The sequence below is a fragment of the Leucopleurus acutus genome, assembly GCF_964270905.1.
Source record: "Leucopleurus acutus genome assembly, chromosome: 2".
NCBI lineage: Eukaryota > Metazoa > Chordata > Mammalia > Artiodactyla > Delphinidae > Leucopleurus > Leucopleurus acutus.
Window position 1 is genome coordinate 191,220,580 of NC_139143.1, and position 13,258 is coordinate 191,233,837.

A 13,258-nucleotide genomic window follows, 5' to 3' on the forward strand; every position below is an offset into this window, starting at 1 on the left:
AGGTATGGAGGCCAAGGGGAGAGTCAGTCCAGGCTGCGAGCCGGGCACGTGGGAGGAGCCAAAGGCTGGGCGAGGCCAGTCCATGTCTGGCATGGGAGCTGGCACACAGGCCAGGCTGTGCAGTTGCCGTGGGTTAAATCACACTTGTCCATTTTTTGCGCCTGCATTTTATTACTTTCTGGGTTAGTTTGGTTTTCTCTCCTGTGATATCCTGCAGTGAGCTTTGTATAAAAAATAACTGGGATCTTTAATAGTGGTTTCTCTTTCTATTTTAAATACTTTTGTTCGTATATTCCAAGAAACATTAGCGAGTGCCAGCCAAGAATTAATTTATTGACGTGGTCCTCTGCAGGTTCTCAGTAAAAGTCAAAGGAAGATCTAGATCATGTATCAAGCATGTTAAAACAAACACATTCCATGTGGGATATGCTTGTGTGTCACCTCCTCCTGAAAACCTCCATTAATAGTATGTCCTACCCCAGAGAACTTTCTGGAGAAGTCTTTATCCTCTGTGTTAGTGAGGACGCTTGGTTGCATACTTCACTCAAATTGGCCGACTGAAGAGCATCCACATGCTTAGTCACTGGAGAGTAACCGGAAGTCCATGAGTTGCTCGGGCTTTAAGTCCTGAGGCTCACAGGGTGTCTCTGCCTCTCTCAGCACTGCTTCCCTGTGTCAGCTCCACTCCCTGCCTGGATCTCCCCTCTGGTGGCCTCCAGCAGCCCCCCTCCCACCCCCGCAGACACTATGCTATGGCCACAGCCTCCGCAGGGTCCTGGGATTGAGTGGCTTTGGTCCAGTTTGGGTCCTTTCTCATGTCTCCATCCCTGAGCCCGTTCCTGAGGAGGGATGTGGAACTCATGGACCACCCAAGCCTGGGAAACGTGCCCCCTCAGGCGGGGATCTGTGGGGGGCAGGATGGGCGTCAGCCCCACAGTTCCGGGTGTGGGGAGGACAGAACCACGGGGGGAAATTGGGATTGAGGTGCTGTTTTAAAAGGAGTGGGCAAAACTGGGCGTCACTACAGCCACCCTCAAAACGGTGGTGGGTAACTATGAGCCAAGCCAACTTTGCTGAAACATCGAGACAAGGAAATCCTGCAGCTGGTATTTGCGCATCTGCCCAGAGTCAGCCACTCCGCCAGGCTCGGGGAGAACACCTGTGTGCTTGCGGTTCCGTCGTGGTTCTGCTCTCCCTGCTGATCAGCATTTTCATTTAGCAATGATTATGCTGTTGATTAAACGGCCCCCTTTCCCCTTATTTTTGTATAACTCATTAGCACACTGGTTTATTAGTTCCTTAATAATTTGAAAATCTTTATATTCATATCTTAGCAAAAGACCTTGTTTTTGCCATAACAAAGTAACACGAACTGGATGACTTAAAACCACAAAAATTTATCCCGGAGGCCAGAAGTCCAAAATCAAGGCGCACTTGTGCAGGGCCACGCTTCCTCTGAAGGCTCCTTCCCGGCCCCTTCCAGCTTCTGCTGCCTCCAGACAGTACTCGGCGTTCCTTGGCTTGTAGATGCAGTGCTCCAGCTGCTCGGCCATTGTCACTTGGCTTCTCCCTGTCTGTGTGTGTGTCCCTGTCTCTTTTCTGATAAGGACACAAGTCATGTTGGAGCAGGGCCCATCCTATTCCAATATGACCTCATCTTAACTTGCTTACGTCCCCACTGTTTCCAAACGGGGTCACGTCACTGGCACCAGGAGTTAGGACTCAGCATACCTTTGGGGGGACACAGTTCAACCCACAACGCTGGTCAAACTTTTTGGCATATATTTGGGAAAAGTCAAGAGGCATCTTAAAAATTGTGTAATAAGAACTAGACTCTTTCAAAGTGATGGGACAGTCCTGACTAGGTTGGGAATTACTTTGTGTATTAACAAGGCAGGAAATAACACTTTCAACTTTACGATGTACTACTAAGTCCCTTAAAGCAGTCTTTCCTGCTCTCATACACAGCCCCAGCGTGCAGAATGCCCCACAAGATCGGATTCGTAGTTGTCAGCTCATCTGGACACGAAGACGGCTTCAGTGCCCGGGAGCTAATGATCCATGCACCGACTGTCAGCGGGTGGAGGTCACCAAGGTGGGTCAGACGGGGGGCCAAGGGCGGTGGGTCCTCAAGGGCGCATGGGCTCTCTCCGTCTCAACTGCTAGTCTTACTACGACTCAGACGGCAGAACCACACGAGGGTCGGGTTGTGCTGCAGACTCACCCATCTAGTTACGCGCTGGACTTTTTTCCTTCTGTTTTTAAAGAAAATTTGTTGAACCTTTTTCCCTATAACATTAACCCACATTCACTTAAGAAGCATGCAAATACGGAAGAGAGGAAGGAGAACTGCCCCTCCCCCAATTCCCTGATTGAGGGCCAGTCCCGCATTCTCTGTGCTTGGTGGTAAAGATTTTACATCTCACTGCTTTCATATAACACAGGACTTTAGCCAAGTCTCTTTCAGACTCATCTGGAATATTTGTACACCTTTAAAAGTCTTCATTACTTGAGTGATGTAATACCAGTGAGTATTTTTCTGAAACATTTAAGTCTTTTCCTGAGAAGCCTTCATTCTTCCCCAAAGGTGGGGCAGAGTTAGTTGTTGAGCTGCCCCAGGGCCTGATCTGGCTTCCCGACTTAGTGTCGGCCGCCTGAGGCCACTCACCTCCTGGTCCCCTCACCTCCTCGGGGAATCTCACTCCTCATGACTTGTTTTCCGAGAGTGCGTAGAAGGCTTGCTATTTACTCCTATTCATGAACATGTGAATCTGTATGACATTTACGTTCAGTCATATACTGTGACTTACATTTATTCAGCTGACATATTGCTAAAAAGTTGAATGTAAATCCCATTTAAAATTCAAATATATTTTCCTTTTGGCGTTTCTGAGGGAACCCGACAAACAAGACTCCACTCTCAGCGAACTGAGAAATGAAACAAAAGAGTAGAGCAGGTGGGGACAAATAGCCTCTTCGATGCTGATGGAGCTGATGCTGAACAAGGGCTTTCTCGGGGCGCAAGTAGCACCCCCGGACTGGGCGGCCCGGCAGCCCCGCCCGGCCCACGGGGGCTGGAGGAGCACCTCCACCAGGCGGCCTCGGCCACAGCCGCGCCCCCCCCCCCCCCCCCCGACTCACGCATCAGCCCAGCCCTGCTGCTCCCCAAGCCCAGGGGCCCGGGGTGAGCTGCGGCCACGGTTTTATGCAAATACACTTGCATTCCCCCCACACACACCTGCATTTCCCTTCAGCAGAGGTCCTTCCTACTAAATGCACTTATTCAGCGTTTATGCATGAATTAAAGGTACTTAAATACACAGACAGGGCCGCTTTTTTGTAATATTTATAAAAGTAATACTGATATGGTTCTTTCACATCTTGACATGGTATTTCTTCTAAGGCATGACCTATACTTGTTTTAGTAGTAAACTTTCAGACTGCTTCAAAGGAAAGGGTATATGTGCCTTGATCTCCATTCAGACTCATGCTGGGTTTGGCTCGGGGATCTCCTGACTTCAACAGTGTTCTCTGAGGTCAAGCACATCATAGGAAGGCAAAGGAAAGTAACCTCAAACCAAGTCTCCCAAAGAGAGGACAGGGTGCTCTGTTAGCCCAGGTCAAAGAGTGATTGCTCAGGCACTGATAGATATAGCTCCAGTGGGAGGTGGTCCTGGGGGTCTTTACAAGGGTGCAAGGGAAGTTTTTCCAGTGCCTTCTATGACCTAGGAATTCATAGAGCCTGAAATCTTCAGGGCATGAGACACACTTCTCCAAGAGAACACAAAGTTTACACCAATGATCAGAGCCTCTGGGCATGAATTTTTTATTGTCAAATAATATTCATTTGGAAAGAAATCTAGGGAATTCCCTGGTTGTCTAGTGGTTAGCACTCAGTGCTCTCACTGCTCCGGGCCCGAGTTCGATCTCTGGTCAGGGAACTAAGATCTTGCAAAACACACAGCATGGCCAAAAAAAGAAAGAAATTTAGAGCTGTCAGTTTATCTTGAAGAGATACATACCTTTTTAGGTAATAATCAACTTTAAAAATAAAATAGCCAGTTCTTTTACCTACAAAATGAGTTTATTCCAGAATGGCAGAGGAATTGCAATTCGGGACATGCAAGCTATGGTGAAACCATAGGCAAGTCTGGGGAACAAAGGAGAAAGAGAAACCTTACTTTACCTTGCTTTATAGAGAAAAGGAGGAAGTTGGGAGGGGCTGCTTTGAGTGAAAGTCCATTGAAGGAAAGCAAGGGTTCAGGGTGGTGACAGTGTCTCATTGGCTGGGCTGTTGCTGAACAAGTAGAAAATCTTCCTTCTCCTGCTGGGGCAGTAATGTCAGCTTCTTCTTGCCCAGGAATGAAGGAAGATACGTGCCTGAGTGCTCCCCCTTCAGGGCTCCCCCTCTCCGTTTTAATTGAGGTTTCCTTTTATTAATTGTCGTATTTCCCCCTTTTGAACAAGAACTTCCTCCAAAAGTATCACTGATCAAGAGTCAGGTTGTCCGCATTTAGTGGGTTTTGTCCTTCACTGTCAGGAAGGACCTTTCCTATTTGTCACATCCAAAGTCGGAGGGAAATTACATAGCAGTAGGAAACCGTTTAAGGCCATGTTTGAGTAACAGGAAAGGTTAGAAGGGAAGACTCTCAAGCATTCCCATCTAAAGTGTACATCTTGTCAAGGTTGTGCACGTTGGAGATCTCAAAGCATTGAGCCAACATCACTCTATTGCGTACATCATTTCTACAAAGGTTTAACATGTAACAGGTACAAAGGTTAAAAATAATTATGCAAAACAAAGTTTAAAGTAACATGACAGTTCCAAATTTTATGATAGTTCTGACCCATGACCCTAGGCCTGAAGGTAGCCAGCTGAACAAATCCAAGGACCGTGGAATATCAGGTGAAAACCTTTTGCAACCGGTGCACTTGCTCCCTGGCTTTGTGTAATTGGATTTCTACTTCTCCCGAGACATTTATCCATGTGCAATAGATGGTATTTGCTATTGTTCCAACACCTTCTTGCTCAGCAAATAGGTAATTGGGGGCTATTCGCTTATCTAAAACTACTTTAGCTAATAAGTTAAGTGAACGATGTTGGGCTGCTACTCCTTCGGCTGTGGAATTGGCCAGCTCTTCTAATGTTAGGAAGAGATTTCTAATCATGTGTTCATTGGCACCTACTCTGATGGGGGGAGAAAGGCAGCTCTCCCTACAGAGGCAAACCTGGGGTCATATACGCCTGCTGGAAGTTCCCATGTAAGGCAGCTAAGGAGGTTTAACACAATAGACCAATGGGAGGTTTCTGATCTGTTACGAAGAGAAAATAGAACAGTGAATACAGCAAAAGCACACTGTTCTTTTACCCTCCAGCTGTCAAGATGATGAGCTGCCCAAGCTGGGGGCCATTACCAAGGCTTCCACGTATAGAAGAGTAACCGGGAGGAACACGTAGGACCCCCTCGTCAGTAGTAGCATTTATGGACTCATTTGTCGGTATCAAGGACTTGGCGTCCTTCAACCAAGACTCACGTATGATGTTATCACATACTAAAAGTCTTCCTAAATATGTGGGCATGACAGCCAGCTTACAAACGGTCCGACTCAAACTGACTGCTCCCGTGTCTTCTGTATGTATATTCAGGAGAGCTTAAATTAAGCCAGGGAACAAGGGCATGCGGATTTAGTAGTCTCATCTTATACCTGCGGAACAGTTGAGGTACAGAGTGGCATTTGGGATTCCAGAGAAGTTACTTATAGTGTGAGTAGGGGTCACTGCTGTCATGGACAGATCAAGGTTTCTGGTGACAAATCCAACAATCAGAGAGGTTTCCCTCTCTTGCAGTAGATCAGGAAATGTGCATAAAAGCAATGTCTGTCCAAGGTAGAGAGGGAGAAAATAAGGTAAGAAGCAATAGTGAGAAAAGGGTATATGGGCCTGGTCCATCTTGGGAAAGCTGTCTCATCAGATGCTGTCTGCTTCAATTCCTGGAAATCTTTACTTTCAAGTTGCCAGTTGGTGTGCAGGTCCACTCAGGGCTTGGTGTTCTCTTTAGAGGTGACATGAATCCAGGAGTCCATTCCTTGGAGCTTAGCGGCACAAGGGTTGGTTAGCAGTACCTGATAGGGGCCTTTCCAGTGAGGTGGAAGGGAATCCTCCTTGCGGTGTCCCTTCCAGTAGGTGAAATCTCCGCGTTGCATGGTGTGATGCTTAAGGTCTTCATCTCCTGGGAGCATGCTATGAAAACATTACTAAAGTGTGATTACTTTCAATGGAAACAGTAAGGCCCTTACAATATTGAAGTATATCTCCGTTTATCAGCTGTGGATCAAAGGAGGCGGGAACCAGGTGCATTGGGCTTCCTGTGACTGTCTCAGAGGGTGAGCGTTTGTGAGTTCCCAAACGGGTGGATCTGAGATTTAGAAGGGCCAACAGTGATGCTTTTGGCCAAGGTATTTGGAGGATCTCTACAAATTTTGCCAGTTGGGTCTTAATGATGTCATTAATGCATTAGACTAGCCCTGAGGATTGAGGATGGTAAGACAGTGAAAGTGTAAAACCAGCCACAGACCTGTCAAAGTGTTCAGCCGCTGAAATTCAGGGGCAGGGTGCGTTCCCCAGGTAGAGATGATCTTTTCTAACAGGATCTTAGCCACAGAAGAGGCAGTAGCCTGTCTACAAGGGAAAGCTTCAGTCCAGTGAGAAAACATGCAACTCATGACTAAGACATATTTATATCCCTGAGATGGAAGCAGCTGAGTAAAATCCCTCTGCCAGGTCTTGAGTGGCCCATTAGCAATTTACTGCAGTGCAGACAGGTTTTCCTGGGTTGTGTTTTGGACAGATGGGACAAGCACGGTGGGCGCTTCTCACAGCTTTCTTCGTGTTTCTTCACCAATATTGGTTCATGAACTCTGTCATTTTGCCAGTAGACCAGTGGCTTAAGGCATGTGCAGTGGTCAGTAGTGGGAACTTTAGAATTTCTGGTAGGACCAGATTGTTGTTTGGCCCAAACCAAGAGTTCTGTCTTTTTATCAAGCCAACAGTTATTCAATTTCCAATATTGTTTTTCCTTTTCTGGGGCCAGTTGTTGAGCATTTCTAGTCAGTGTTTCCAAATTATCATCTGGGGGATGTGGGGATATCCCTTTGGAGCGTGACAGAGGGTTAGCCATTGGTTCCTTTGAGAGCAGCATTTTTCGGCAGAAATGTCAGCAAGGTGGTTTCCTTTAGCTTACAGGGACTCGAGTCTGGAATGCCCAGGGACCTTGCTAGTAGGCAGAGCAGCTGGCAAAAGTATGGCATCTAATAAATTTTAGACATGAGAGCCATTTTAAATTTTATTCCCGTCAGAGGTAAGTAAACCTTGCTGTTTTGATAACGTCCCAAAGTCATGGGCTACCCCAAAGGCGTACCGGCTGTGGGTATAAATGTTGGTGGTCTTGCCCTTGGCTAAAGTGCAAGCCCTAGTGAGAGCATGTAATTCCACCTTTTGGGCTGAAGTAGCCAAAGGTATACTGCCTTGATGACTTCAAGAGGAGTTGCGACAGCAACCCCACACGGTGTTTACCTTTTGCATCTTTTAGATAGGAACTATTAGTAAATCATGAAAAATCTACATTGGTTAGAGGAATGTCCTGTGAACTATTGCAGGGAGTCAAAAGGTGATCTGTCAGTGTTAAGCAGTCTGGGAGAGTTTTGTCAGAGCAGCGGGGAGAGGAACAGTAGGGTTGAGGTTATTACACCAAGAAGGAGTTCCGTGAGGGGCAGTTAGCAAGAGGGTCTCACAGGAGTGTGACGCAAATTCAGGAGCGCTTCTACTGCATGGGGTACAAAGACGGTTAGAGGGGACCCCGTGATTATTTTTTTGGTGGCCTTAACCAAAAGGGCAGTGGCAGGAGTGGCTCTGAGACCAGGGGGCTGTCCCCATGGCACAGGACCCAGCTGTCGACTATACTAGCCGATGGGTCGATGATGCTCCCTGTGTTTGGGATGATACTCCAAAGGCGTTCCCCTCCTGCTCACATACAAAGGGAAAGAAAGGAAGCTGACAATTAGGATGTCTAAGGGCAGGGGCCCTTATTAAGCTTTTCTGTAAGGCTCCAAAGGTTATGTCATCCTGATCGCCCCAAATAATAGGGTCCGGTTTGTTGTTTTTATAAAACATGCAGGGGCTGGGCCATAAGAGAGAAATTTGGAATCTAGTTTTGACAGTAGCCAGCTAGCCCAAAACACCTCGTAATTGGGCTGAGTTTTAGATTTGGGGAAGTTGAGGGTACCATGAAGCCTACCTGTATCTAAAGGTAGCCTCATTCTAAGATCAGGTGTCCTAAATATTGAACCTGAGTTTGAGCAAACTGCAGTTTTTCCTTGGAGACTTTATGTCCCTTTAAGGCTAAAAGGTTTTAACAGGTGAATGCTGTCCTCCTGTGAAGTTTTAGAGGAGAGTAGAGAAGCAAACCATCCATATATTGTAATAAAGTAGAGCCTGCAGAAAACGGTATTGTCCAGATCAGCCTTTAAGGTTTGAAAAGTAAGAAGGACTTTCAGGGACTTCCCTGGCGGTCCAGAGGTTAAGACTCCTCCATGCTTCCACTGTAGGGGGCGCGGTTCAATTCCTGGTCAGGGAACTGAGATCCCACGTGCTGCGCAGCACGGCCAAAAGAATTTATTTTTAATAAATTTACAAAAAAAGAAGAAGGACTTTCAGTAAAAGCCTTAAGCATTTCTGTCCAGGTCTACTGTTCTTTCCCAAGTGAAAGCAAGAAGATACAGAGTAGCTTTATCAACAGGAATGCTAGAGAATGCAGTGCATAGATCAATTACAGTGAGATTCTGCTTTTAGTAGAAATGGATGCTAGTCGCATTGGGCTGAGGGAAGACAGGGTGCCAGGGATAACAGTGTCAGTTATTCCGGTTTCCGGACAAACCTCCATCCTCAGCCGCTGGGTTTTCTCACGGGCAAAGCAGGGTGTTACGGGGACTAGTACAAGGGATAATGAGGCTGCGGCTTTGAAACCTTCTGTTATGGGCTTGATGCCTTGAAGGACCTCTTTATTTAATTATAAGGTACTGATTAATTCTGGGGAGAAGTTTTGAGGGATATGTTTGACTCTTAATGGGAGGAGCACTGAAGTCTGTATTTCAGTTGGAGATTTTGCCCCCAGGGGAAGTGGTAGCTGATCCACTGGTGACAAGTGACTAGTGAGTATCCTTGAAATCACCTCTGATGCATCTGAGACAGAGCAAGTGAAAGATACCGAAGGTCATTCAGTTCCCTGCTTGGCTATTTTGATGGCTACTGTCAAATTCTAGAACTATTTCCCCCTTTCAGGAGAAAGAAATTCCGCATGGTATTTCCCTAAGAAATCTCTGCCCAGTGATTGAATAAGGATGAAGGAGCCTAAGGAGCAAACAGTGTGTGTCTCTCGGAAGGCCTAAACAAAAGGGAACGGGTTCTGAGACGGGGATCTTTGGGGGTTCGTTAGAAACCCCCACTATTTGAACTGTTTAGCACTCCGAGGCAGGGCTGCTTTACAGCAGTGGGGTTGAGCACCAAGAGCGTAGCTGTGGTGTCAGTAAGGACACAGAGATTCATCCCCATCCAGAGTGTTGTTTCTCCGAGCCGATTAAAAGGGAGGGTTGGCAGAGCCCCCTGTAGTTCCTCAGAGGCTGGCCGTTGGGGTTAGAAGGACATTGGAAAGGTTGCTTAGAGGGCTGAAGGTGCCTGCAGTGCTCAGGCTTTAATTATCTTTTTTTCCAGTGTCCTGGCTTTTTGCAGTAATAGCAGAGACCAAGAGGTTTTGTTTGGCAGGGAGGGTGGGGCCTCCATTTGTTGAATTGTCCAGCGTGCAAATGCGCTGATTTACCAAATTAACCAAACCTGGAGTGGACAGGGTTTCCCATTCCATCCTGGTCCTTTTTTTTTTTTTTTTGGCTGCGTTGGGTCTTCACTGCTGTGCACAGGCTTTCTCTAGCTGCGATGGGCAGGGCCTGCTCTTCCTTGTGGTGCGTGGGCTTCTCATTGGGGTGGCTTCTCTTGCGGCGGAGCACGGGCTCTAGGCACGCAGGCTTCAGTAGTTGTGGCTCGCAGGCTTTAGAGCACAGGCTCCGTAGTTGTGGTGCACAGGCTTAGTTGCTTCGCGGCATGTGGGATCTTCCTGGACCGGGGCTCGAACCCATGTCCCCTGCATTGGCAGGTGGATTCTTAACCACTGCGCCACCAGGGAAGTCCCCATCCTGGTCCTTTTAACTGAAAGAGAATCCCCATTCAGCCCATTAATGAACACAGAGTTAAAGGCAACCCAAGCAGATTCAACATCCAAAAGAAGACCAGAGTTTTCTCTAAAGACAGTCTGAAGACAACTACAATGGCCGTGAACAGGTTTTATAGGTTTTGCATGCAAAGCCTGAATTTTGTTCCAGTCATCATGCTTAGGAAAACCTTTTGAAACTCTTAGTGAAAATTTCTAGCAAGTTCTTGGATTTCCTGCTAACAGTCAGGGTTTGTTTTTCCAAGTCCCTTTCAGGATTTTCCCATCAGGCAAGTTTCATCCAATGTTGGGCCTGAGCTTCACCAGCAAGCATGTGGACTAATTGATATAAATCTGAGAAGCCAGGTTGATAAGTTTATAAGTGGATAAGTTCTTCAGCAAATCCATGGGGGTCCTCAGTTACTTTGGGAAAATCTTTGACTATAGCTAGAAGTTCAGCTTTAGTCCAGGCAACATAAGTAACTAGGGATTTAGCATCTAGACCCCTAGAAGGCTTAGCTTTAAAAGGGCAGGACTTAATAAGTTCAGGGGAGGGGGAAACAGGGAGAGGTTTGGAGAAAAAGGGGAGTTCAGCAAAGGGTTAGGAGCGGGTGGAGGGCCCAGAGGAGGTGAGGATGGGCAGAAGGGGAGGGAAGGTGGCACAGGGGCACAAGGGGCGGGGGCGGGGGAGAGGCCTCAGAGCCGGTTTGTCTTCTTTCAGTTTGTTCTCCTCTGTTAGTCTAGGAATGCTATTTTGTAAAGAGGCAGTTTTATTAGAGTCCTGGATGTGTTTGGAAGCTCCAAGGTACCGATTAAAATAAGCATCCCGGGCTTCCCTGGTGGCGCAGTGGTTGGGAGTCCGCCTGCCGATGCGGGGGACACGGGTTCGTGCCCCGGTCCGGGAGGATCCCACATGCCGCGGAGCGGCTGGGCCCGTGAGCCGTGGCCGCTGAACCTGCGCGTCCGGAGCCTGTGCTCCGCAGAGGGAGAGGCCACAACAGTGGGAGGCCCGCGTACCGCAAAAAAATAAAAAAATAAAAAAATAAGCATCCCATTCAGTCTGTTTAGTTTTAGAGCCGTTGCTTTCTAATTTGGTTCTGAGAGAAACAAGTTTGGAGAGGTTGAAAGTTCCCCATAATGGCCCTTGGTATTCTGAAGTATTTGGGGTTAAGTCAGTCTATTTAGTTTAAAATGTGCATGAGGAAGGACCATAGTTTTTAAACATAAAACCAGCCAGGGTCCCCGAAGGAGGGTGCCCTTAGAGCATTTAGGTGACTGGGGCCCATTTCTTAGAGCTTTTCTCAAGAGCAAAAGAAAAATCCCTAAACAGCCTGATTCCAGTGGAATTTTACCAAAATTCCAGCACACTTCCAATAGGGGGAACAAATGAGTGAGTACTCACCTGAGCGACAAAGCCTTCCCAAAAAGAAAACAAGCAGATCCCAGTAAAGTCAGCGCACTCAACCGAAAGGAGGGAGCTGACCCGGAAAGAGGAGGCTTCCTGGCCCGGAAGGAGGAGGGCTCTCGCTGCCCGGAGGGGAGGGGAGGGGAGCAGGGCACGGGGCACGGGCGGCTGTCACACGTGGGTCCAGGCTCCGTCTCCTCCAGAACCCACTTCTGCACACCATGCGATGTCAACCTTAAAAATAAAATAGCCAGTTGTTTTTGCCAGCAAAATGAGCTTATTCCAGAATGGCAGAGGAATTGCGGTTCAGGACATGCAAACTGGTGAAAGCATAGGTGAGTCTGAGGACAAAGGAGAGGGAGAAACCTTATTTTACAGAGAAAAGGGGCACTTGGGAGGGGCTGCTTTGAACCTAAGTCCATTGGAGGAAAGCGAGGGTTTGGGGTGGTCACAGCATCTCATTGGCTGGGCTGTTACTGGACCAGGAGAAAGTGTCCCCTTCTGCTGCTGGGGCAGCCGAGTCTGCTGCTCCCTGCCCGGATGAAGGAAGTCCATGCCTGAGACCCTCCCTGCAGGGCCTCTGGCTCCATTTTAGATGAGTTTCTCTTCACTGATTTGCACAGTGTATTGTCCCTTCTTTTCATCAGTTTGAGGGGTATTTTTGATTCATCTATAAACTCTCAATAAGCTACCTTTGAATAGCTAAATCCTAGTTCCCTGACCAGGGATCGAACCCAGGCCCTCAGCAGTGAAAGCGCTGAGTCCTAACCACTGGACCACCAGGGAAGTCCCATAGCCCTTTTTTTGAAGGGCTTTAAAATATACAGCTTCAAACTTTTGTCAGTCATCTTAGTTTTCCTTAAACAGTTTTGGAGGTTTTGTTTTTTTTATAAAGGATTTTTTTCCACATGAGATTACTGTGTCCTTATGTCTAGAATGATCTCACTGCCAATTATGTCTATACCTGCATTTAAAAAAAGTAAATATTTTAAATGTCTAAAGCAGTGCTTGACTGAAGGGTATTCAAGGCTCGAATTGCTAAGTTCCCAGTTTCCTGGCTGCCCTCCTGCCCCACATGCCTCTCTCTTACAACCTTGGCATTTAGGAAACCCCAGGGATCACCCCCCCAGAATACGCGTAGTCACTGGCCCCACTTTCTCAGCAGCACTCTCCCCATTCACCCTTTCACGTCCCTCAGTTAAACACAGAAGTTTCCAGAGTCCCATCCATCCCGCCTGCTGATCCTTCCTGTGTGCTTCCTTTCTGTCCTGTCCACTGATGGTGGCCCCTCTGCTAGGAGCGTGAGGACAGGCACGGGCCACATGATGGGTGCGGTGCTAATGCTGAAAAGCTGGGGGAGGAGGCTGTTTGGGGCGGCTTGGGGAGCTGGGTCAGGAGTGTGTTTGTCTGGGTCACATCTGGTGCTTTGAGGATGCCTGCACTCAATGTCAAGTCACCAACGAGATGTGCAAGTTCGGACACAGGATGATATTTACTTGGGGTTCCTCCCTGTTAGGAGGTTTTCAAAGCCATGGGGCAGGTGGGATGCCTCACAGTGAGTCTAGATAGAGAAGGGAACCTGGAACCCAGCACAGGG

General features: G+C 47.6%; 1 protein-coding gene across 2 annotated transcripts in view; it reads left to right on the plus strand.

Moving 5' to 3' along the window:
- CEP104 (centrosomal protein 104) overlaps nt 1-13,258 on the plus strand; it is a 56,100-nt gene that overhangs the window by 1,604 nt on the left and 41,238 nt on the right. For both annotated transcript variants that reach the window (XM_082865147.1, XM_082865148.1), the window contains exon 2: nt 1,969-2,095. In XM_082865147.1, coding sequence (XP_082721273.1) covers nt 1,983-2,095 — 113 coding nt within the window. In that variant the 5' untranslated portion in view covers nt 1,969-1,982. The remainder of the gene's footprint in view (nt 1-1,968; nt 2,096-13,258) is intronic.